General features: G+C 50.5%; 1 protein-coding gene across 1 annotated transcript; it reads right to left on the bottom strand.

Moving 5' to 3' along the window:
* Positions 1-3,422: 3,422 nt before the first annotated feature.
* OAF (out at first homolog) lies at positions 3,423-12,591 on the bottom strand. The gene is made up of 4 exons (XM_054395717.1): positions 12,355-12,591; positions 5,141-5,275; positions 4,143-4,323; positions 3,423-3,697 (listed from the first exon to the last, which is right to left on the bottom strand). The coding sequence occupies exons 1-4, from the start codon at positions 12,589-12,591 to the stop codon at positions 3,423-3,425; spliced, it is 828 nt and encodes a 275-aa protein (XP_054251692.1).
* Between the last annotated feature and the right edge of the window lie 13,787 nt (positions 12,592-26,378).

The following is a 26,378-nucleotide window of genomic DNA, read 5'->3' as shown; positions in this document are numbered from 1 at the left end:
CATTGCACCGCAGTTCTCCTCTAGCAATGCTGGGGAGCCAGCGAGATCCTGCAGGGATCAAGATGCGCGGCTGCGAGCTGCGCCGGGGGCCGCACACGTCCCTGCCCGGGTACCCTCCCGCTGCGCGGGGCAGAGCCGCGCTCCGCCAGCACCCACTGGTGGAAGCCTGGAAACCTGCACCGCAAGCTGTGCCCGCAGGGCTGCCCGGGCAGGATGGGACCCCCGGGAGCCTCGGCATGGGCAGTGGGCATTGGGAAAGCCGAGGTACCACCTCCATCCCACATGCTGGTGAGTGGGCATATTGCAGCACACCCAAGGGACAAGATCACAGGATGCCAGGTCGGAAGGGACCCAAGGAGCACCTGCTCCAACCTTTCTAGGTGAGAGTGGAGTTGAAATGAGCTGGCTTAGCACCATGGCAAGATGAGACTTCAACCTGTCCAATGCAGGGGAATCCACTGCTTCCCTTGGGAGATGATTCCAATCTCATTGGGAAAAATTATCTTCTAGAGTCCAATGGGAATCTGCCCAGCAGTAACCTGTCCCCATCACCTATCTTTTCCATGGGACTCTCCTTCTCAAAAGGGAGTCTCCGTCCTCCTGGCAGCCATCCTTTATGTACTGGTCCATGGTAACAAGGCCTCCCCTAAGCCTTCTCTTCTCAAGGCTGAACAAGATGACTTTTGAGGGTCCCTTCCAACACATTCTCCAATTTTGCTGACTGCAGGGGGGTTGGACTAGATGGCCTTTAGAAGTCCCTTCTAACCTCAACTATTGTATGATTCCATGACACACTCCAGGTGCTCACCTCCCCTCCAAGCCCAGCTCCACTGGAGCACCCTCCCATCCAGGAATGACCATCAAGGTGAGCTCAGTGTATGCTGCTCACAGTGGAGTCCATGTCCTCACTTATCCACCACCCCTGGAGCTCCCACAACACAGCACTAGCCCTGCTGCACACACAAGCTCAGAGCATCCTTTATCCTGCCCTCCCAGCCGTGTCCAGCTGGTACCAGGTTCCTCTGTCACCCCAGAGCCAAGACAATGGCTTGGTGCTGCTGTGCACCATGATGCTTTCCCAAGGTGGCCCTAGCTTGGTGCTGCCAGGAGAACCAGGGAAGGACTAAGCTATCTGTATGATCCAGAGCCCCAGTGCTACAAAATAAGCACATTCAAGCTTGCTGAGGTATGACCCAGTGCTCCCAGAGCAAGCTGGTATCATGTTCCAGCAGCCTTGTACAAGAGGCAACAATGGAAATATGCTGCACAGGGCTCCCAGCTGCAAGCACACAGCTCTCCTGCAGTCCTCTCCCTCTCTGCTCATGCTCCACCTTACCTCACAGCTGGATTTAACTCTGGCTACAAGGGCAAAGTCCCACAGCGTCCTGCTGCAGCAGTAGCCAAAGTGGCAGAGAGCACAGGCCTGCAAGTGGTGACCATGTAAGTGAAAAAGAAGCAATTTCAGCTTTGCTAGAATGCACAGCAAGAGGGCAAGCTGCTGGAGCTGCACAAGTCCCTGTCCCATCTCTGCATTCACCACACTAGGGGGAATCAGCACTCCACGTTTCTCCCTCCAGCAGCCATTCAGCCAAGAGCTCTGAGCTGGCCCAAAATTCTTCCACTCTCATCTCCCCTCTGCTGTAGCTGCCGAGGAAGAGACAAAGAATTCTTTATTGAGGCTGCTGGACCCAGACAAGCCTCCAGCCACATCTGCATAATATCCCTCATGGGACCCCCACCACTGCTCAAAGAGAAGAGCAGGCACCCAGGACCTGTCTCTACTGCTCTTTACTTCACCAGAGCTTGGGCTTCAAGCTTCCATAGTTGATAGTGATGAGTCTAAAGGGCCTCCCTGCTGAGGGCTGGGTGGATGGTGTGCTTGAGATGCAGAACCACATCAATAAATGCTGTGGTGGGGCTGCTGTTCCCACCCCAGCCATAAGTCTTCAGTATCCTAGGTGCAGGCTTAAGGCTAACCCATAGAGGAACAACACTTAATCAAGAACCCAAACAACTGAATCATGCACAGAGAATCTTTCAGGCCAGGGATGCTTTAAAAAAAAAAAAAATCAGTTTATTTTACCTTACAAATGATAAATAATTTGCTTAAAAAAATTCATTTCAAGTGTGTTTTACTTCATGTTGCAATATTAAAATACCTTTCTTTTCTCCCCTCCTGTGAGTGATACAAAAATAATTGTGACCAAATTTCTTCTGTCAGAAAAAAAATTCCTGTATTTTAGGCAAAAAGGCACATTGTGAAGGCTTTTCCCCAGGAGGTACAGGAGTTCACAATGACCCCCAACAACCTTTCTCCCCTCCTTACTTGTTCTAACTCGAATTGAAGAGGACACAAGAACTTCCTGCAGTGTTTTTTTGGTCTGATGCCCTCTAGATACATATCAGGGCCAAGGTCAGCTTCAATGTTGTCCCTGCTTTACATACAGGTGAAAACAAGGCACAGCAGAGCAGTAGAAACTATCCAAGAGCTTCTTGTGGATAGGTGGCAGAGTAGGACATAAAACTGGACAGAGATGGAGAATGTTTGCTTCAAAACAACAGTGAGAACCCACCTGGGATCCTCCTCCCCCCTTGCAGCCACGATGTTATCATGGTAGCCACAAGGCTCTAGATGTTGGTTTGCCTTTTTAGTTCTTAGTGGGAGAGTCACAGGACCAACACAAAAAGTTGGGCCTTCACTACTCTAAACAGGGATTAATTAGAGCCCTAATTGCCAGCCCTTTAGGGGCAGAAGTTATTGCTGGGATATATCCCCCCCATGTTATCTTCTAGCCACAGGAAGGAAGTAACAGCCAGTTAGAAAAAGATGGAGGCAGGCTCTTGCTTTGGGTAGGCTTTGTACCTTCCTTGTTTAGGGGATGTGGTCCCAATCACTCAGCTGTTTTCCCACTGGGAAATGCTGCTGTGTCACCAGGATGTGAAGGCAGTGAAGGGGCTTCTTCAGTGGCAGAAATGTCTGACAACCCAGATCATCAAGACCATTTCTCTCCCTGCCCTGACCATTCATCAGCATGCTTGAGGCTGCCAACTGATCTAGAGCTGCCCTCTCTTCACACCTCACAACTCCAGAGCCAGGCAAAACACAGCCCTCCTGGTGCTGCACCCCAAAAACCTGCATCTCCTGCTTCCTCCAGGAAGCTACATCTCCTGGCAGCTGGCAGGAGAGCATCAACACACCGTGAACTGAGCCCACCTGTCACAGTATGAGGCAGTTGTCAGGTGGGGAAGGAGTCTCAGAAGGGGCCAGGAGGGAAGGCACACACACAGAGCTCTCCTGGCACAAGGCATCGCCGGGAACCTTATTCCTTCTTTGGAGCAGCCAGCTCCAGGAGGCCCTTAGCATCACCAATGGTGGCAGGAGGCAGGTGAGCTGCCCCTTGGGAAGGTCTGGCCTGGCTCTGCTAGGTCTCCTCATCCCAGAGACAGAGCTGCTTCTGTGGCACGTAGTAATCAAAGGTGTAGCCCTTCTGGCAGCTGCGGATGCCGCACTTGTAAGAAGAAACCTTGCCGCCAGCATCCCGACTCCGGCAGTACTTCAGCATGCAGGGATACCACTCGATGCTCAGAGAGTAGCTGCAGATGCAGGGCTTCCAGAGGTCTGCACACAGCTTGCAGCGCTGCAGGTCAGGCAGATCAGAAGTCTGTGGCAGGACCTCGAACATGGAGCCGTCCACTCCTGTGGGAGAAAGCAAGAGAGGCACAGCTCAGGGCACTGCTGAAAGGCAAGGCCAAAGGAAAGCACCACCACAGCACCTGCTGTGCAGTCTGCAGGGTCTCCAGGACAGCTGAGGAGAACGAGGTTAGGCAGTGTTCAGTGACAGGATGAGAGGCAATGGACTGAAGCTGCAGGAGGGCAGATTTAGACTGGAGATTAGGAAGAAATTCTTTACAGTGAGACACTGGAACAGGTTGCCCATGGAGGTTGTGGACACCCCCTCCCTGGAGGTGTTCAAGGCCAGACTGGATGAGGTGCAGGAAGCTATACACAGCCTTACCCATGGCAAAAACAGTGAACAAGAAGCCAAAATTATCTGTGCTATCACCAGAAACCTGGCAGGAGCCATCACAGCAGTGCCAACCTGCTGACAGGAGCAGTTCCAAGGAAACTGAGAGAAACTTACCTTTCTCCAGCCAAAATTTGACATCCTCCTCTCGGGTATAAATTGCTTCTTTGGCCTCTGCACAGACATTGTGGATGTGGGAGCTCAGCTGGGCTCCCTTGCTGAAGTTGACAGCTACATCCATGCTGAGGTGCTCCAGGCCCCGCACCTCCTCAGCCTGCCGCACTGTCCTGGGATTCTTCTGCAGAGGATGAAACGAGGAAAACTTAAATCCTGGTTCCAGCCAATCATTCCCTGTACCATGTCATGATTTCATGACAACATAAGACGTGCAGATGGATGTTCCTCTGCACATGTACCTGCATCCTGTCTGGATGGAAGGCTGGAAGGCACTTCCTGATGCTGATGAGGGTGCCCTGATTTGCCTGTGATCATTTCTTAATGCTTTGCCCTGATGAATGGTTCCAATTCAGTATTTCCTTCACTGGGCACTGTGGGGCAGGGATTTGCATGGTGACTGTTCTAGTCATCCACCTACCCTTGGATATAACTAAGATGAACAAAACCATATCCCCTTCTAGAATATCTGAAGGGGACCTAAAGGAAGGCTGGAGAGGGACTGTTTAGAAGGGCTTCAAGTGATAAGATGAGGAGCAACGGTTTGAAACTGCAGTAGGGGAGAGTTAGGTTGGACACCAGGAGGAAGTTCTGCACAGTGAGAGTGGTTGCCCAGGGATGTGGTTGAGGCCCTGTCCCTGCAGACATTCAAGATCAGCCTCGATGTGCCCCTGTGCAGCCTGCTCTAGTTGGAGGTGCCCCTGCTGCCTGCAGGGGGCTTGGACAAGATGCCCTTGGAGGGTCCCTTCCAACCCAATGCAATCTGTGAACACTCTTGATGATCTCCATTTAACACTAAGCCTCTCCAGCAGGAGGGGTGGTCAAAGGAGGGTCTAATAACTGGGCAGCAGCCTGGGAAGAGTATCCAGAGAGCTGTAAAAAGCCCTGAATGGACTGGAGGATGGAGCTGGCCCTGAAGGCAGCTGCAGGGAGCCTCTTACCTGCCGCAGCTTTGCCATGGACTCGCTGGGGATGATCTCGTTGCGGTGAAGCCTTGTGACGAAGCAGAGAGCTTGAAACTGGCTCTGGCCCCTCTCCAGCTCCCCTAGGATTAAGGCACGGAAAATCTTCACCTCCTAGCAAAAGAGATAAATAAACAGTTTGAGTCACAGATGTTTGGCATCAGAAGGGTGAACCCAGAAGCTGGGGGTCAAAGAGAAAGGCTCCAGTCAAAAGAACAAAACCAAAGGTCTCATACTTCTACTGGCTGAGCACAGGGGTGGAGTCCCAGGTGGAGTCTCACCCAAAAGCCTGCAGCATACCAACTGGTGCCTGTAAAGAAGGAAGGGTTTTGAAATCCCACTGGGGCGAGGACAAGTTACTGCCAGGTCACATCCCAGATCCACGGCTTCCTCAAAGAGCAGCTGGAGGTTTCTGGCCTTTACCAAGAAGGGAGACAAGCCTCCAAGAAGGCTCATTTTGTTTGGTAAAACAAATATCACATAGCCTTTACACAGGCTTTACTTAGGGTTGGCAGTCCCAAATTCCCTCTGCTTTCCCTCACTTCTGAGCAACTGGTGTTCTGGTGAAGAAATTATTCATTTTTTTAACCCAATGGCATGTAGAACAGAAATGAAAATCAATTACTAAAGCCAGAAGGAACTACTATGATTAGCTGCAGCTGACCTCCTTTTCTGCCCAGGTCAATATTTTTGGCATTATTTAGAGAGCTTCTGACTTGGGTTGTAGGTCATCTCCAAAGCCAGCTTGGAAAGGAGTCCAGTGTTACTTGCACAGAATACCCTGTTCAAAAGCAAAAGCTCCCCATATCCTGTGCTGGCACACATCATCATTGCTTTCTATGCAGGTAGAAATTCAGCTGGCTTCTGGCTTCAGGGGCATTGGTACACTCAGTGAGAGCCCGCCACCCCATCTCGGTGTCAGAGCCTGCTGCTACAAGGGTGCCTCCTCCTCTGCTGAAGGGCAGTTACTGCCATTTGGCACCACCTCAGCCATCCTTCTTAACAGAGCCATCTCCACAGAGAACTGGACAGATTGGTGGCTAGGGACCAGCAAGCACAAGCTATGCCAAGCTGCTAAGATCACCCCTCCCCTCCTGGCCTGAGCTATTCCTCCTGTACGGCTCAAACTCAGATTCTTCCAAACCTCTTTCTGTGCCAAGAAGGAAGCCTCTCTCTCTCTCCAAGCTAAGCTGGAGTTTTCTGCAGACTAGCTCCTGCAGCCCATCATTTATTCCCTGCAGCCCACCATTTATTCCCTGCCGCCCACCATTTATTCCCTGCCTTCTCCTCCATGCTCAGAAAAGGGTGTGTGCAATTCAGTGCACATCTGGACAGCTGAAAGAACAGCTGCAGCCTGGGATGTGTTTCCCTCCCAGCATAGGAGAAATGATTTTGCTCGATGCATTTGCTGCCTGAAAACTCACAAGAGCAAGACATGCAGGAGGTTTGGAAAGAAAGAGATAGCAAAAATGCTTGTGAGATAACTATGGAGTCATCATTTTTTTGACAGCTTTAATGGGGAGAATTCCCACTGAGAAACTGGCCCCACTGGAACAACCTTGTTCCCATCCACATTTATCCTAGCTGAGCTCTCCTGCTGTAAGCTCCCACACTGTGCAGTGCCCAAGGATGAGCAGATTAAACCCAGTAGCTGACCCTGGCATATTCTTTGGCTGTGGATTTCATTTCAATTCACTTTGTACAATCAGCATTCAGGCTGGAAAAAGCAAGCAGGGGTAGCCGTGTTTTGCTTTCCCCTGCTCTAGCTGTGCAACCTCAGATGGAGCAAGAACTGAAGCCTGTCACATCAGAAATACGTGAGGCTTCTCACATGGAAAGAGCCATAGAAGTTTTTCCTACTCAGAGCCTTTCCCTCCCCAGCCACCTCACCTTTCCCACTAGCAGGAGCAGGGTGGATCAGTGCCAAGGTGGGTACCCCGCCAAGGCAGCAAACAGCACTTTCAGCTCTGGGTTTCTGCAAAGTTTCCCAGCAGGGAACAAGCCCCAGCAGAACACTGCCCCAGCAGAACGTTGCCTCTGCAGTGTGGGGACTCTCCGGATGAACTCATCCTGGGGGCGTTGGCCCTGCCCCTCTCTCCTGCGCTGGGTACAGTTACAGCCCTTGGTTAGGTTTGATGTAACAGAGACCAACGAGCTCAGCAGCTGTGCTCTAAACCATGGCACTGGAGGTAACCACAGCCTTGGCTTTCACAGCAAGAGCAAAGCAGCTCCTCTTTCCTAAAGGCAGAGAGGAAATCAGAGCACCGAGCTCCCAACAACCCTGACTGCCTGCACCTAAGAAAGGGACTTCCAGCAAAGACATGCCTGCAAGGAGGAGCAGGGAAATCAGTCAACTTCTTCCCTGCTCACACTGTCCTCAGCCAGCTCCTTCAGGGACCATCATCTGGGGCACAAGAACAATTCAACCTCCATTTCTAGGGTTTATCCAGTAGAGACTTACAAGCCTGTGTGGTCTAGATCAGAGCCCAGCATCTCAGCTTCACGTTGAGTGGAGCAAAACAGTTCCCAGGGAAATTGTAAATAAATTATTTCAATGCCTTCTTCCCCACAACCCATGCAGCTTTCCTGCCAAATTTCACTCCCCCCAAGACATCAGTGCTGCTGTGGGACCCACTTTTGTCTTTGCTGTCACATGGCTGCTCAGAGTTGGGGGTACACACAAAGGGGACATGTTGCCTGGGGCATTGGGTGGCACCAGCACTCCTGGGTCCAATTCCTTACCCTGTCAGCAGCCTTTGCTGTGGTCAGGGCAGTGTCTGCACTGCCCTGAGGGAACAGCTACAGCTGGCCAGAAGTTGTGCTTGTACAACAGAGAACGTGCTATTGCATCCACACTGGGGGTCCAGCCAGCTGAGTTACCCTGATGGGATGGGGATTATGCTCTTTTTTAACCCCTTTCCTACTGGAAACTGCTAGAAGGAAGACACTTTGATGTCTCTTGTAGCCTCACATTCACCTTATCTACAAAGGCAAATTAAAGATGTGCTGGGAGAGGGAAAAAAATAAACAAACAAACAAGGTACATTTTCAGGAGCAATGAGGTTTGAACTCACAAAGTTTTCCCCATGAGAACAGTTAGAGATTGGAATCATCTCCCTAGGGAAGCAGTGGATTCCCCTACTTCGGGCAGTTTGAAAAGTCAGCTTGGCAGGGTGCTGAGCCAGCTCATTGCAACTCCATTTTCACCAGATGATCCTTAGGGTCCCCTCCAAACTGGCATTCTGTGAGTCTGTGACTCTGTTTGTTACAAGCACTGAGAAACCCTCACAATGCTCGGAGACACTTGGGAAAACATCCTCTAGTTAAGCATCCTAACACTCAGCACCCACGACCTCAGCCATGCTTACAAGTAACTCTCAGAAACCACTTTTGAAACTACTTAAGAAGATTTCCCCAAAGGCATGGAGTCAGCTGAAGGGCATCTCTGGCCATAAGGCAGGAGTTCAGCCTTTCAGCCCTGGGCACAGCTCAGCAGTCACTGCGCAGCCATCATGGGTGGCACAGCTGCCATGTACCCATACTTGAGTGATGAGCTCTAAGGAGAGCATAGACCTCCCTACAGCTCAGGGAAACAAACATCATGTTTTAATGAGCCCACCTCATCCCTCCTGCCCTCCCAGAGGGTACTGGATGTCCTTCCTTTTATAGTTTTGGTATCTCTACAGAGCAGAGCCTGCTTTCCAAATTACAGAGATATCCCTGGGCAGATGCTTTCCTGTACCACCTGTATCACTTGGCAACTAACAGGATGGACTTCTGGCATAAGGAAATTCTCAAAACACCACCCCAGAATATCACAGAATGGTTTGGGCTGGAAGGGACCACCAAAGGTCATCTAGTCCAAATCCCCCTGCAGTCAGCACTGGATCAGGTTGCTCAGAGACTTGTCGAGCCTGACCTTGACTACGTCCAAGGATGGGGCCTCAACCACCTCCCTGGGCAACCTGTTGCAGTGCTCCAGCACCCTCATGGTATAGAGCTTCTTCCTAACATCCAATCTAAATCTGCTCTTCTCTCATTTCTCATCCTCATCCTATCCCTGCAGGCCTTTGTAAGCAGTCCCTCTGCAACCTTCTTGTAACCCCCTTCAGGTACTGGAAGGTTGCTCTAAGGTTTCCCCAGAGCCTTCTCCTCCCCAGGCTGAACACCCCCAGCTCCCTCAGCCTGTCCTTATAGCAGAGGTGCTCCAGCCCCCTGATCATCTTCATGGCCTCCTCTGGACCTGCTCCATCAGGTCCATGTCCTTCCTGTGTTGATGACTCCAGAGCTGCACACACCAGGAACCCAAAAGTTCTGGCAGTGCAAGTGTTAAAACACTGTGACCCATGCTTCCTCCCTTGTGCTTCCAGCACAACTTTTCCAGCAATCAAAAGGAGAAAGAAACTTTTCTGTATCTTTGTGCTGACCTTGGAATAAAACCACCCACTTAGTTCTCAGGCCACCCTTTAACAACTGGCAAGATCATGCTACTCAAATTAGACCCAACATTTAGGGTTGCTCTTTTCCCCTCACTGTCGTTTTTTGCCATATATCTTATGCCTGACGATACCACACAGGGAAAGAAGAAAGGTTTCAATCCCATTCTTTCAAACTGCAAGAAAAGAAATGGTCTTCACTACTGCACAACTGTCCCAGTTTGGACTCCCACTGACCCATGTGTGCTGCACTAGAGAGTGAGGAAAAAAAACAGGGCTTTGTGTGTGCTCTGGGAACATGGCTGCTTCAGCTCTGGAAGGCAGGCATGAGTGGAAGAGAAATTAAAATCTCACCTCTCTGGAAGACCCAAGAGAAGTCAGAAGTCTCATCTAGCTTCCACCAGTGTCAGAGCAGAGAAATGAACCACCACCCTTTCATTGCAACTGCCTTCTTCTCCAGTCCCTGGTCTAGTAGCAGCTCCTTGTCAGCAATGAAAAACATTAAAATCTGCTTTTGGACTAATCCCCTGCAGTTTAGGCCAGAGGAGTGGAAAAATCATTTGTGCAAAGCTCCAGCGTCCTGGCCACAGCATGACCACACAGCCTAGCTTGTGAAAGCCAGATCAACAACCCCAGCTGCTCTTGCCAAGGCTCAGAGCCTCAAAACCTTCTCTCTGGTGAGAAGAAGTTGTGTAATGTTAGAGAGATGAGCACCAGCACAGAGCAGGATAGAGAAATGCCTGCATGCAGCCAGAACAGGTCAGAAGGGGAAGCCTGGCCAGGCAGCTGTGGGCTCACTCATTGCATTGCTCATTACTCATTGCCCTGCAAATTCATCTCCTCAGTCCTTTTTTTGGCTTCCTTCAACTATTTTCCAGCAAAGCTATAAAACAGAGAGAGCCAGTATCCAACTGTCCAAAAGCTGAAGATTAGGAATGGACTTCTGCAGCTCCAATCTTGGCAAAGCCTTCCAGGGACCATCTCCTGTCTCTTTCCAGCAGGAGCTGAGGGGATGCATGGAGCTAAGGATTTCACATACTGAAGTCAAGATACCTTCAGAGAATCTCTCCCAAGAAGCAGCTCAACTGTAAGAGGGATAAGAGTAAGAGAAGAGCTAACATACACTGTAGGTGAGATCTGAGGGCAAGCTTCCCTCAAGAAGAGCTGAAGCAAGTGAAAAATGCTGAAGAGATCAACAGCTCAGGACACCAGAAGTCCCCAGGCTCCCAAAGGGCCTACCTAGAGGACCTGTAGTGAGTCTGGATTTCCCTTGGCCATACACTGTGGTATGCCAGTTTGCAACCTGCAGGCCCTTCCTCAACTTCCCTGGTGTGCTGGGTCTTCTCTGGAACTTTTTTTATGGGACTGCCTCCCTGCAGTGTGCTGGAGTGCACTGCACATGCCATCACCTCCAAAATCACCACGGCTTCTGCTAGCATCTCAAAAAGAACTGGGCTTGAGCCTGCACCCTCCAGATGCAAGAGGGCTATCTGAAAGACCTGCAAGGAGACTGGGACCAAAGCACATAGCCAAGAGGGAAAGAGGCACCATAACAACCCCTGACAAAAGGTTCCAAGGTTCACAACAGGTTGGGACACAACTTTCCTATCTCACAGATCTCAGCTTCCTCCCACTGCAAACCAAAGTCCACCTGAGCAAACAGTCTGAATGGAGGGTTGGAGCAAAGTAGCAATGTTGTGCCACCTGGACAGCTGTGCCATCCCCAGAGCTGCAGGCAGCTCTTCCCTGTGCAACAGAAACTCTGCTGCATCCAGGCAGGCTTGGCACACTCTAAAGAATGCCATGCTGGCCCAGAGCTACTATCTTCTGCTCTGCAAGTATCACCTCCTTGGAGAGATGAGCTGGAGACTACTTAAGGTACTAACTGTACTCCACACACATTGTGGAGAGACATCCCAGAGCTCCAGCAGAGCATGAGCACACCCAGCCAGGAGCCAGGACGAGGTGAGCTCTCCTCACCTCACACTCTCCTGCCCTGGCCATGCCCCATGTCCAGCTGCTGCTGGAATGTGCCATGCAAAACGATGCTGCTCACAACTCAGCAAAGAGAAACCGAGCTGCCAGGTGGCTTCGCCACGCATCCCACAGGGATCTTTACCAGCTGTTGTCATCACAAAGGCAGCCCAGGTTACAGGTGTAACAGCCCTGGGGACAGCAACCTGCCCGGAGCTATGCGTGTGCGAGTACTGCGCGGCGGAGACTGCGCACAGCGATCCCAACCGTGTCTTGAGCTGGACGGACTTTTCCCTGCACACGCCAAAGGACCCTCCTCCATTCCTCAGCGAGGCTTCTGGCTCCTGGACCCTCAGCCAGGGTTTTCCCAGGCTCCAAGCCACTTCCAGGTCCGGAAGGACCTCATGTACAGATGCCACCAGCACTCATCCCACAGCAGACAGACAGCAGCATCCTGACCCGCTCCCCTGGCTGAGCCCACCGGCTGCCCCGGACCTCCCATCCTGCGGCTTCGCTCTCCTCCAGCTCAGCCAGGAGCCACCGCGGGAGCCCCAATCCGCAAAACACGCCGCGACTCACCGCACCGCTGCCCTCCCCGCCGCCGGGACAGGCTTTCGGCGCACATGTCCTGCTCGGCGAAAGCCGTGGGCAGCCGCCCGCATCCCCAGAGACCTCCCACACCCTCCTGGGGTGCCCGGGACGCCTCTCCTGCGGGGCGGGCGCAGTGCGCGGCGCTGGCAGGCGATGCCGGGGCAGGACCCCCGGGGGCTCCCCGCTCCCTACCTGTCTGAAGTCGGCGGTGAGGGTGACGAGCGCGCCGTCGGCCGTGCGCAGCTCCAGGCTGATGCAGTCGAGGCGGCTGTCGGCCTGCAGGCTCTCCTCCGTCACCTGCCCGCCGGGCAGCCGCACCCGCACCCGCAGCTCGGCCCTGGCCGCGGGGCCGGGCGCGCCGGGCAGCGGGGCCAGCGCCAGCCACAGCAGGGCGGGCAGCGCCGGCAGCCGGCGCCGCGGGCCGGGCATCCCCCCGCGCCCGCCGCGGGCTCAGGGCAGGGTCGGCATGGGGCGGGGGGCGCGGAGCGGGCGGCGAGCGGGCGCGGAGCGGCGAGGGAAGGCAGCCCGCCCCGGCACCGGCACCAGCCCCGGCCCCGCTGGGGTGGCTCAGCGCGCCGCCCGCTCGCCCTTTTCATTCAAGCCCTCGGCGGGCTCTTCCCTCGCCCCCCGCCCGTCACTTCCTTCCCCCGGCCCAGGGACCGGCCCCACGGAGGCAGCGCACCGCCCCGCCGTTAAAGGGCCAGCGCCGGCCCGCGGCGCTGCTCGGCCGGTCCGCGGCCGTCGTGGGGTCGGGGCGGAGAGCGCTGCCCGAAGGAGCTTTCCTGGGCTGGGTGCCGGGGGATGCAGAGGGTCATCGGCTCCTGCCAGCCCCGGGCTCTGCTGTGCTCGCTTTGGGCGGCTTCGGCTTTTTCCTTTGGGATGCACAACTGTCCACACATTCCTTAGAACGAGGAAAGGCAGCGCTGGCCGCAAACTCCAGCTCTGCTGCTTGCACAAATGCAGAGAGTCCTCTGAACACGAGGTGGTTGTGAATCGAACTGCAGTTGGGACCAGGTGTTCTTTACAGGTCCCTTCCAGCCCGAACCGTTCTGTGATTCTATGGTGTATGTGGTTGCTTAGGCTCTTACTTTCCAGGTCTTTTGTGGGCACATTGGATGTGTTCCTGCCCCCGATGAGGATGTAGTGTGGGACACTTCAGATTTTCTTTCACAGGCATGTGGACCTGGGACACTTCAGACTCTGCAGTTCACAGTCAAAAGGCTCCCAATCTGCCCTTCACCCACCCACTTCTGCAATCACTTCCAGATGGGCAGATGCTTGTGAAGGGTCCCTTTGATTTCAAAAGGTCTCTGCAAACACAAAGGTCACTGTGGCAGCAGGATCAGGGACTTAGAAAAAGAGCCTGGCAAGAAGAAGCACAGAAATAAATAGAAACAACATTTAAATGCACACTTCCAGGCAAAGAGATCACTCTTGTCCAAGTGGGGCTTTTTGTGGGACCTCACACAAGTTTTAACCCTAAATCCTCACATCCTCTCTCAGACAAATTGAATCTCTTTGAAATACTTTTCAGGATAATAGCAGTGCTAAAAGCAGTGCTAAAAGCAAGCAGAGGAGAAGAAAAAAGTTAAGTGCAAACAGGGGAGAAAAGAAAATGGCTCAGCTGGGATACAAAAAGAGAGGGAAAGCCAACTAGGTAGAAACATAGAGGAAAAACAGTTCCTCATGACAAAAGCTGACAGGGAGAAGGCCCCACTCACAAGGCATTTATTCAGAAGATATGATGCAAAAAAAGGCAGGGGGATCCTAGCAGGACCTGGCAGGAAGAGTGCCACAAGGTCAGGTGTTTAGGAAATGAGTAAATGTGGCACCTCAGGACATGGTCTAGTACAGATGGAGGTGTTTAGAAGGTTGGATTTGGTGCTCTTAGAGCTCTTTTCCAACCTTAATGATTCTGATTCATTGATTCTATGAGGTCAGGGGGCACAAATAACCCTTGGAAGACTTCCAGTCCAAAGGGCCATACTTGCTTCTAAGCACAAATCCACTTTCCTGTTGCAGTAGAGTTACTCCAGGTCCATCAGCTTGCAGCTGAGCCCCAAGGACCAGAGCTTATCATGGTCCCATGTCCTTGCTGGAGGATCAGGGGAGGTAAGGCTGCACTCACTGCAGCTTTATGTGTCTGTGGGAGCATGTGGTGGGTTAAAACCACCACAGAACACATTCTCCCAGCTGCAGGTTTTAGCAGTGCCCAATGGGTACCTGTATCCTGGGGTGAGAGAGGTGATTCAAGACTATCCTTCACTGTGTTGCTGAGCTAGCAAAGTTGGCTTGGAGTAAGTGGTATCATTTTTCTCCTGATGCCTCCTAGAGCAAAGGAAATCAGAAGGCAGTCTGTCTCAGAGAGCTCCTTCCAAGGCTCAGCACCTTGCCAGGAAAGCTGTAGTCCTGCAGACCGCAATCTGAGCACGGCACAACTGAGCCTTGAATCTGACCTGGGAATGGTAGATTTGATCACAGTCCAAAAATGAATGGATACACAGACGAGAAATACTGGAGGCTGTGGAAGGGATTCAAAACACTGGGCAGGCAACAGAATTAAAGAGCAGGTAGCTCTTCAATAGCAGATGACAGAAAAGTAACTAGGAAGCACAGGAGAGAACTTTGCTGAGGTTTGAAAGAGACTGAAAGCTGACAGGCAAAAAGGGACAGAGAGTGCTGGTCAGCATTCCAGCAAGGGACACTTCAACAAATGAGTGCTGGGTAGGGAATTAATGGCCAGTAAGGGTAGCCAGAAGAGTAAGAACAGCTCAAAGAGTTTTGGACAGGTCCAACTGGCCAAACCAATTCTTTACTGGTGTCAATCAGCGTTTCTACCTTTGCTAACATGGGGCAGCTTTTTGTACCTGGGATCTCTTCTCTGAACTGTAGGCTAGGTGAAACGTGTTACAGTTCAGTGTTCCCACTGCAGGATCAGCTGCTGGGCTGCATTTAGTTTTACTCAGTGTTAATGGTCCGAGGCAAGAGCTTTTGGTATGTGTGCACACTGCAGTCTTTTTACTAGGAGGAAATTTCCATTAAAATACCTCAGGCCTGCTTGAGAATAAGGTTAAGGAAAAAAACCCATGCTGTTAAAAGAAAACACTGCTGGACTTTGCTGTGCAGTTCCAGCAGGGCAGTGCGTGGGAGCAGGGAATCAGAATTTGACACGAGATTTGCCTTGGTGCCTTAGATACAATCCTTCCTCATCCCTGGGGAAAACCACTAATATTTGGCCAAGCTACAAACCTTCATTCCCTCTTCCTCACCTCAAAACTTCATTTACAGAAGCTCAGTGTCCCATTGGCACCTTGGAAAACCAGGAAGGGATCAATGCCCACAGAGACCTGGATTCAGAGACAGCTTTTGCTGTAAAAGCTTAGAAGTTTAGCAGGGAAGGGAAGAAGTAGAAGGTGTGAGAAGTCCTTAGCATCCCACACAAGGCTCTGTGGGTAAACTGTTGTAAGAGGCTTTACCAGGCAAACAACAAAATGTGCAGGCACTCTGTCTTCACCACTTACCACCCACTCACTGCTGCATGTATGCTGTCAAACTTGATGATGCATAAGTACCTGCACCATTCTCTACCTTCATCCATTCCAGGAAAACATCTGCCCTGTCTCTCCTCCTTCCACAAAAATCTTTCTTCTCTTAGTACAAAATCAGCCTGCTGCAGCTATCTCTTATGTGGTCTGGGATGCTTCCTGCCCAGCTCCCTGAACACAGCAGCATTTAAGAGAAGGAAGGTCCTTGCTTTCCCCTCACTGTTTCACCCCAAAGTGAGTAATCAGTCAATACTCTGGAGGCCATTAGCATCTGAAGTTTACCCTCCCATGGAGGAGAGAGCAATAATTACTGCTTCTTTCTCATCAACTTACAGTAAGGCTCTGTGGCCAGTTTTCTTGTTATGAGCACAAACCTGAGGTATTTCAAACACCACAACAGCAGCACCACCAATACATCAAAGAGTGAGGATGTTTGTTGTGAATGAGATGCTTATTCTAAGAAACAATCTTGTTAAACTCAGTGGGGAGCTGGGCAGTGGGAAAGAGCAGCTTGCTGAGAACTCCTCTGCTGCCAGCAACTCGCCTGCAGCCCTCACTTTTGGAGGGACAAGAGGCATCCCTTCTATGCTCTGTGGCAAGAGAGAAAGCAAGCCCTGCCTGTGTCTGCTACCTGGAGGGCTGCAGGAGGCTGTCCTGCAGGTGCAGCACCACACCTCTTCCAGATCTCAGCTGATCTTAGTCCCACACAACTCTGCTGTTGCAGAAACAACTTTATCACTGCCACTGTGGTTCCCCTCAGACTGCTGAATCAACAGCCACAGTGGGTCCCAAGAAGCTCTAGTTCCTCAAAATGTCTCTGCTTCTTCCTCAGGGCCTCTTGTATGCCACTTCAGTTGTCTTTGCCTCTATCACCATGCACTCTGTTGAACAAAAATTCAGTGCAGAAGCCATGAAGCAGCTAGGAAGCCCAGGAGGCATTCTGTCACTGCAGCCCCAGGCCTTGTGCCTGGATCACACTGCTAATCCAGCCAGTAGATCCTGAGAGCCATCCCTTCTCCCAGCCTTGCCTGTGGTTTACCAAGGTTTTTTACCCCCTGCCCTGGCCTCATCAGGTTTATTTCCTTTGATGGACTGAGAGCCAGGCAGAGTTCTCCTTCCAGTATTTTGGCTAACTGGATGCACAGACAGGGCAGTAAAGTGAAGGTAAGGGGAAAGAAACCCAGACTTTGGGCTGTGCTCTGAAAAACCCAATCAGCACTTGTTGAGAGCAGCCTGAGCAATCTAAGCCTTCAAAATGAAAATCGACCCAGAATAAGCCTTTGCTGCATGCTCAGACCCTGAATTTCTCTTCTTATTTACACTGGTGTTAATCTCACCTAAAGTTGGTGTAACTGGGGTCAGGGATCAGACACAAGCATTCTGCCTTCTCTCCTTGATCTTCCAGCCTTCATTTTTATGCCAAACTCTTCCTTTCAAAGCTACATGAAAGAATCATCAGTGCTTTTTGAAGGATTCAATCAAGTCAACTATTTTTGAGATCTGAACACATAAACCTCTGCTTTTTAGTTCTGTTCATAGCACCTCAGAAGTAAAAGAGCTCTGGGAGAGTTAATTGGATTTTGTCTGTTTGGGTTTTTTTTGGTGGTGGTGGGTTTTTTTGTTATTATTCTCTTGGTCTCCCAACTTGTTGATTAAATCAAGAATATTGCTACAGAGGACCTATGGCTTGATCTGAAACTCTGGGAAAGATCTGAAGACTGTGTCCTTCAGTAGAGAACTCAAAGAAAGGAATTAGGCTTCAAGTAATTTTTCATTAATTAAAAACTACTCTGCATCCCTTTCGAGTGTTCCCTGCTGCCCCTCCTGAATGCCCTCCTTTTCTCAGCAATTACATAAAACAAGCTTCTGAATGGTGTTTAAAACCATCTTTACTGTCTCAAAACAATGCCTAATGTCTTCTATCTCTGACCTGTTTACCACGCTCTCCTCTGTCCTGAGCAATTAAAAGGTTGAGGAGGGGAGCAGCTTGGGTGTAATTAAATGAACGGGCCCCAGTGGCAGAGCACTGGGAGGTTAACTGAGTGCTCAACCTCTACAGCCAATGCAGACTCTTCCAGAGATGCTGATGTCCTGATTAGATGAATGTTAATTGAGATACCACGCAGAGGCTGGATGCAGCTGCAGGGAGGATGAGAAAGGCAGGGAAGTGGGGGAGGTGAGGAGTTAGCATTTCTCAGGAAAGGTTCTGTCCCTTTTCTCCTGGGTAAATTCATGGGAAGAGACTCAAGAGCATGACCCTGCTCCTGCTGTGGTCCTTGTGACCTGCTTCACAGCTAGAGTGGAATAAGGAAATACCACAAAAATAATATCCTTGGAGCCACACTGTGCAATACAGATGAGGATCTCTCACATGAGGTAGGAGGGCCTAAGAGAGAAATCCTGATCCATGGGAGGCAGTGGGGACCATCCACTAATAGCAGTCAAGATCTAAGTTGCCCTGCTTTAGAAAGGCCATGAGAGCTGGAAAAGTCTGGTTTGTCTGAAGGAGAGACCTCAGACTTTATGCTGATGGTGTAGGTTTGGGAGCTAATAGGAAATGCTTGGAAAATCTTCCCTGTGGCCAGTACTGTTCTACAGCTCCTGAGAAAAGTAATAGCTGCCTTTGTGAAGCAAGCTCATGACTAAGCATTGGCTGTGAATGCCTTCTGCAGAAGAGCCTCTTGGTGTGGGCCAAAATACATCACAATGGAATGAGAGTGTAGAATTTGGTTGGTTTTGCAAGTCAGCCTTTCTCTTGCCCTGAAGATCTGGGCAGGCTTCCCTCTTGGTTTAGCTTCTGTCCTCTGCCAAGGGCAGAATAGGAGCTGTACCTGAAGAGTCAAGCTCACATCTCTTTTGTGTTTAGCTGCTCTAAATGGCAGCCCAGGCTTGGTGCCTCTTATTTTCTCCTGCTCCAGCCTTTTTCTGTCCCACTGAAACAACTCTGCTACTTCCCTTAACATCTGGATTCAACTACCAAGCAACAGGCTTTCTGTAACACATTCCTCACCTCCCTCCCTGCTTCATGCCTCATGGGGTTTGTCCTCTTCACAGAGGGGGAGGTCAGAGAGAGACAAAGCAGGAAGAAGGCACCAGTTGGTAAAAAAAACTTTTTTCTTTCCCTTTCCTGAACCCAGCTCTTGGCCTGTTTGAAGTGGGCTCCTAAATACAGGAATCTCACTCAAACCCACTGCAAGAGTCTGCTGAAACTGTGCCCTGAAAGCTGCCCTGCAGAAATCCCAGTGAGCAGCAGGGAAACCTTCCTGCAATTTCCAGGGCTAGGAAGGATGTGCACCCCTCTGTGCTGCTCACAGGCTGTTCTGACAGGCAGGAATCCCACACAGCCAAGCCCCAGGTACCCTAACACTGCATGGCTCATAAGCCTGTAATATCCCTGGACACACAGCAGGCTCCAGTGTCAGGTTATATTTTGGGAAAGAAGAGGTTCAGGAGGTTGTTTTTGTCTGTGTGATACCTCTGAGTGAGTGCCAAACTGGGTGCTGGTGGCTGAAGATCTCAATAGAAATTAAACTCCCTCAGTTCAGGCCTTCCTTGCTTTGAGAGATAAAACTGGGTAAGGTCTGGGAGCAGTGGTCCACTGTCCTGCCCTCCAACAGAGCTCCAAACCATGTTCCCAGAAAACAACCAAACATCCTGCTGTGACCATCTGAAATAAGAGCCCTCAGGGACATCTACTGACCCATCTCAATCAGAGGTTGGCTTTTGCCCTGAAGCATTTGGATTTAGATCCCTTCTAGCTGATTTCTTATGCTGATGTGATCAGAGCCAGGCAGAAAATACAAAGCCAGGTCCCTCCATGGCTGTTAACTGGAAGAGCAGCTTCTCAGGGCACTGCTGCTTTCTTCCTGCTGTGGTCTTGGCTGGGGTGTCAAGGGACAGGCTCTTACCCTGCAATTTCATGTCCTGCAAGACCTCAGCTCAAAACAAGGAGTGAGGAGGCATGGCCTTGCCCTCATGCCTGCTCGCCTTGCAGAACTAGTCATGGGAACACCAGCAAGTGGGAAATGCTAAGGAGGGAGAGGCTACTATGCCTGAAATTACCAGGTCCAAGCTCTCCTTAAGATGTTTGAGTATTTTCCTGGGAGAAGGAAAGTAGAGAAGGAAATGCTGCTGCTCCCTCAACACTCAGTTGCTTCACAGATTGCACTGAGTTGGAAGGGACCCTCAAAGGTCATCTTGTCCAACCCCCACCCCCTGCAGTCAGCAGGGCCACCTCCAACTAGATCAGGCTGCCCAGGGCCACTGAAGTCTGATCTTCAGTGTCTCTGATGATGTCTTCATGATGACTTGCTTGGACAAGGAAAGCTCTGTCTGGGCCTCTGTCACCCAAGAGGACACTGACCCTAGGGTCTTGCTCTCCCCTGATTCCCTGCCATGCTGACAGCCTGTGCCCAGCTTGGTGCCTGATGGTGTGATGCTTAGGAAGAGAAAGGAAGAAGAGTGGTATCTCACTAACTGGACTCCCACTGGGTATGCTGAGGAATCCATTTAGTGTGCTGATCTCCACTGTGCTCATGCTGCTGCTGACTTGGAAGAGGTTAATTTACATCAGCACAGTTTATGCTGGAATGATCCCAGAGGAAATTATTGTTGGGGGGGGGGAAAAAAATAAACAGGTGGTAAGTTCTTGCTTCATATATCTAATTGGAAAGCTGACCAAAGTCTAGCTAAAGCAACATCAGTGTTGAGTTAGGCAATATCCTTTAAAACAAAAAGGCTGTGAATCTCCTATGCAAGACAAGCCTGGTAAAAAGAGATAAATCTAAGTGAAGCCCTCAAATTCTAAAGGGATATAAATCTAATTAAAGTGATATAAATCTAACTGAAGAAATACCCTGTAAATCCAGCCAAAATGATATCCATCTAAGGAAAGCAATGCAAATGCACTAGAAACACCATAAATAAAATCAAAGCAATGTATCAGATGTAATGGAAGCCATCTGAAACCTAAATCAAGTGATATAAATACACCAGATTGATATAAAACTAATTAAAGTGATTTATAAAATGGACATTTCAAAAAGAGTCACGGCCAACAGAAGATGAGAATAGCTGAAAAGAGGGACCAGGGTAGGTTTATGAGCAATAAAACTGCCATCAGTGGGATCATTCCACCTGCCATGTGAGGAAAGGCTGAGAGCTGGGTTTGTTCAGCCTGGAGAAGAGAAGGCTTAGGGGAGACCTAATTGCTGTGGACCAGAACAAAAAGGGTGGCTACCAGGAGAATGGAGGCTCCCTTTTGACGAGGGAGAAGACAAGGGGTGATGGAGACAAGTTACTGCTGGGGAGATTCCCATTGGACTCCAGAAGAAAATGTTTCCCCATGAGGACAGTTGGAGATTGGAGTCATCTCCCAATGTCAGCAGTGGATTCCCCTGCATTGGGCAGTTTGAAGCCTCTGCTTGGTGCTTGGCCAGCTCATTGCAACTCCACTCTCACCTAGAAATGTTGGAGCAGATGATCCTTGGGGTTCCTTGCAACCTGGCACTCTGTGACTACCTACAGCAATAAAGAATTCAGCAAGGTTAGGTAGGTGCTGTGCATCAGGGCAAGCTCCAGCTGCAGAAAGGGTCAGGAAAGCTGCTCTGCTCCGAGCGTAAACCTGAGGCACAGCTGCTTCCGACCCGTGTTACATGAGCGGCAAGAAAGCAAAAGGGGAACATTTGCATGGGGTAAATCCAGTGAAGAAAATGACAGCAGCGCTCAGGGGAGCCCCAGTGTCTTCCAGCCCAAGGTTCTGTGAGCTTTAGGGGGTAGGCAGCTAAGCAGGAGCTGGTGGGAATGAGCATAATCCCCTGCACGGCTGACCGCACTCATCCGACTGGATCAGACCTGACACAGCAATGTGGGCTGGGAGAGTCACCCCCCAGCTGAGGGTGGCTCTGTCACCAGCTCAGGCAGCTTGGAGCCTGAGCTCAAAGCAGAAGGTTGGGCACATTTTAGCCATGCTTTGCTGTGTGCTGGTGCTGAGTGCACAGTGCCAGCAGCGATGGAGCCAGCACTCAGAAAGGACCTTGAGTACTCTGACCTAGTGGAAAGTGTCCCTGCCCATAGCAGAATGATCTTCAAGGTTCCTTCCAACCCAAACCATTCTATGAATCTATGAAGCAATTAATGTAGCAGGAGGGATGGGCTGTTGGGTGGTTAATGGCTTCCCCTCACCCCTGACCTCCCAGGGGCCAAGAGCAGAGTCAGCCAGCACAGTCCTGTCTGAAATTTCTTCCCCAGGGATGCTCATTTTCATTTCAAACTTCCCTGCATACAGAGAAGTAAGAAAAATAAAATGATTTGGAGACTTTTTCCACTTCAGTTATGAGCAATGAACTTCTCCCTCACCCCTCTGCCTCTTGTGTTTAAGGGCAGAACTGTCCCAATTGTGTTTGCAGTGAGAGGGTGGTTCATATTCTTCTCTTAAATTGGAAAAAACCTCATTGGTAGTTTTCATTTTCGTCCGCTTGCAAAGACAATAAATGCCTAAGGATCTTTTGGGTTGCACTTGAGTGATTTAATCAGTGACCTAATAAGACTACAACACAATTCACAAAGCTGTTGCTTGTCTTTAGAAGACAAAATCAGTTTCAGAAAACAGCCAGATCTGCTCAAAAATTCTGTCTTCCTTTGGCTAAAAGGAAGCTTTTTTTATTATTATTCTGAATCATAAAATGTCCTTAGTTCAGCTTTACAATTGAGCTTTTCCCTTCCAATCCTATTCCAAAGCAGAGTGCCATATGTTTCATACTTATGACTTCCAAATTTTCTCGTGCTTGAAAGTCATTTGGCACTGGAGCATCTGCAAGCAGCCTGAATTTCTTCTTCTTTTTCTTCCAGAGTAAAGGAAAATATCTATTTTTGTGGAAGCTTACTGAAAAGCAGCAACCCCCTCCCCAAACCCCCAACCTCAACAATTTAGGTTAGAAAGAAGCCTAGAGGAAAATGCAAATATTATATTTTCTTTTCTTCTTGCAGATTTAGCTGGAAAGGTTTCCTGTGCTTTCCTGGAACATGAATGTAAAATTTGGCAAGTCCTGTTGGTCTGATGAGCCACTGAATCAAATAGCTTTAAAAAAAACCTCCACAACCCAAAACAACCTCAAGTTAACCAAAATGTCTCTTGACTTCATCTAGGGACAGATGCACTGCATTCTCTGTCACCTAAAAATCTTCTGTGGTCTTAATATTCAGAGCAAAGAGTTTCGTAAATGATATTAGATTCTGTTTTATTATCCTAATTGTGTTTTCTTCTCATCAAACCCCATGTGTGGGGTCTAACCATGGGGATCAGCTTGCAACTGGGTTAAACATCTGGGGGTGAGCAGGGGAGAGTGACTGAAGAAGCCACCCTTAGCAGAACTGGTTGTATCACATCTCTATTTTAAGGGCCCTCCAGCACCACCTCACAGAGCTCATGACCTAGAATGGAGGAAGTGGGGCAGACATTCAGCATCACCAGAATTCAAGCCTGATTTAGCCCAAGCTGGAAGCAATGAGATGTGACACTTGGAATTAGTGAATGAGTTGGAAAATTGGAAAATAGGTCTGGTGACTGACAATTAGAAGTTCAGAGGATCATAGAATGGTTTGAGTTGGAAGGGACCTTAAAACTATCTAGTTCCAACACCTCCCACCAACCCAGGTTGCTCAAGGTCTCCTCCAATCTGGCCTTGAACACCTCTAGGGAGGAGACATCCACAACCTCCCTGAGCAACCTGTTCCAGCGTCCCCCCACCCTCACTGCAAACAATTTCTTCTCCAGTCTAAATCTCCCCTCCTCAAGCTTCAATCCATTCCCTCTCATCCTGTCACTACAAGCCCTTGTAAAAAGTCCTCCCCAAGGTTTCTTGTAGAAATCCACCAAATCCAGAAGTGAAGTCAGTGGCAGTCACCCCACACTGGGGGCTTCAGTGGAAGAGAGGAAGGAGAGAGCTGCTTCAGGTCCAGGTAATAGTGATAACCTCACCCAGTGAACACAGCTCTTGACTAAGGCTTGTTGTAAATCTTGCAGGGTTGCTGCCAACAAGCCATCAAACTAGAGATGATGGAAAGAAATCCTCCCTGTTAGTTCCTGCAGTCCCTTCCTGCAGCTCCCCAAACAAGCTGCTTCATCTCCAGCTGCTGGGGGCCATTATCCCAACGCCTGACTCCTGGAAGCAGTCCACCCTTCCTCATCTCTGTCTTCCTAGCTCAAGGTCCTCCTGTCTGATGTCCCTGCCAGTAGATGAGATGGAGGCAGGCCAAGGGCCAATCTGTTCCTCATTGAGGTCATCCTGCAGCTTACAGCTTGCTGCTGATGTGGCGTTTGGGGGATGGAGTGAAAAAAAAAAAAAAATTAAAAAGTCTCTTTCTCGCCTGGCCTCACTTCCAGCACTGCTGGGGGACTGAGAAAGCAAGAGAAGCACAAAGCCAGCAAAGCAAACCCAACCCTTCCAGGTAACCCTTTACACACCCCCATCCTACTGCCAGACCAGTGGCTAAACCACAACTCACCAGCTGGGCACAGCCCCAGGACTTTAGAGGAACATTTTCTCTATGCTTACTCACTCTTTCCAAGGTCTTTTTCTGTGTTTGCCTCTCCCCCACTTATTTCAGAGCAGAGGCTTCCCCCAGCCCTGCTCCCAAAGGCCCCTCTGTGCTGGGGAGCTCCCCTTCCCTCCAGCCCAGCCGAGCTGCTGTGTCATTTTAATGACCCAGCTCAAAGTGCAGCTGCCAAGCTCAGGCAGTTTCTCAGGTTCTGGTGAAAAATCACAGCTGTCTGAGAGTTTCCTGTTGCTCTGCTTCCCCTTGTTTGTCCCCTGACTAAGGAGGTGGGGAAAGTAAGACTGCAAAAGCTGAGAAGTTTTCAGTGCTGGGAGGTGGTTTTTTTTTTTCCTTCCCTCCAGGGCAAGATGCCTCTGCCTTCCTTTTCTGTAACATGTGGGAGAAGCATAGAATCATGAATTATAATGATAATAAATAATAAGCAGCATCTTTTGAGGAGCTACCTGCTCCCAAACCCCAGAGCTCCCAGCCCTCCCTCACAGAAGAACTGGGCTCTGAATTTCAAATCCCCCAAAGTCCAAAGACATTTGGCTCAAGCTGTTATTCTGGAGTTGGGAGTGAGTCTGTCAGTGATGCTGTGGTGCAAACCCAGAGCCCATCCTATTAGATGGAGTTTCATGGGAGCAAGGAAGTGTGAAAGAAAACAGAAAGAGGGCACAAGAGCTGGAGTAAGACAAGAGCTACCGCTGGGCAGCCTGGAAAGCTCCCTTTGTGTGCCCAAGGCACCGTGGCACGAAGCTCAGAGCTTGGCTAAGGACAAAACAAGATGTTCCTGCTCTCAGCTGCCCTGCCAACCACTTCCAGGCTGGACAAGTCACTGAGAGTGCCAGGCCTGAGAGGATGTATCGTGCTGTTTGTGAGGCACTGCTGTGAGGAAGTCTGCAGATCAGAATTAATTGAGCAGCTCCTAGCACTGCAGGAGAAATCACATTATATTCCCTTCACAGCTCCTGGGGCAGAATGGTGAGAGAACAAGAATCCCTGGCTGGGATAGAGCCACAAAAGGGTCAGGGCAGTCTTGTCTGTATTAGTGAGACAAGAGATACCTTTTGCTTGAGATAAGAAGCACTAACCACAGCAGGGGGGAAAGCAGAGCCTGGCACTTTGTGCTCTGCCTGTTTAGAGCAGAGGCAGGAAAGCAGAAGCTCACGAGGCACATGCTGCATTCTGGTGGTGTGCACAGAGGGGCTCCTGACCCTGCAAGCAGGCTCAGCAAAGGCTTTTACAAGAGGGGGGCTGAATTCATGGGGAAAGCTGCAGCCCTGGGGATGCTGAGGAAGTTTGCAGCAAAGCCTGGGCTGTGGAAAAGCAATGTCTCCTTCCTTCCCAGTGACACTTCTGCTAGCCATCCCAGGGAGCAGCTCGGGGGGCACCACAGCCAGCTGACACTGAGCATTTCCTTGGCTGCTCCCAGCTGTACCAAGAGATGAGGAACGACCCCAGGCACCCACCCCCAGGGAAGCATCCCACTGGGTTGTGATTCATGGTTACAGGAGCGTGGAGCCTGGGACGTGCATGTAGCTTCCTGCGTGCTAATCACAGCTCAGGATGGAGATGGGGGAGGTAGGAAGTGTTGGGGGATGAATTCCCATTCCCTGCTATGAAGAGATCCAGACAGCCCACTGAGTCAGGGTGAGGTCAGCAGGGTGAGGCCAGACAGGCTTTGATTCCCCCAGCAAACTGCCTTTCAGTTGGTGCCTTCTCACCATGGCCCCTGGCATAGGAAGCACGTGTCCCAGGGCAGCCAGCTTCCCCCTTTGCCTCTCGTTCTCACCCTAACCTTAGCTGAAGCCCTTCCCCACAATCACGTGGCAGACATGGCTCCATTTCAAGGGACAAAGTGCAGGAGTTTCTCATTAACGGAGAATGAAAACTGCCTGCTGGGATCCAGCTGCAGTAACTCTGTTGGAGGAGGGAGAAAAAGTGCTGTGGGGGAAGAAGGAGGTGGAAAAGGAAATCAGACAAGCACAGTTGCCTCACAAAGCCTGAGCCATGAGCTCTGTGCCTTGTGGTGTTGCCCCTGTGCTGTTTTCCCAATGCAGCTTGTTGAATGCTCACTGACCCCAGCATATCACACTGGAGAGGGTCTTGCTCTGCTCCCTGAGCTTCTTGGGG

The sequence above is a fragment of the Indicator indicator genome, chromosome 34 (assembly GCF_027791375.1).
Source record: "Indicator indicator isolate 239-I01 chromosome 34, UM_Iind_1.1, whole genome shotgun sequence".
Taxonomy (NCBI): domain Eukaryota; kingdom Metazoa; phylum Chordata; class Aves; order Piciformes; family Indicatoridae; genus Indicator; species Indicator indicator.
This window is presented reverse-complemented; position numbering and strand designations above follow the sequence as displayed.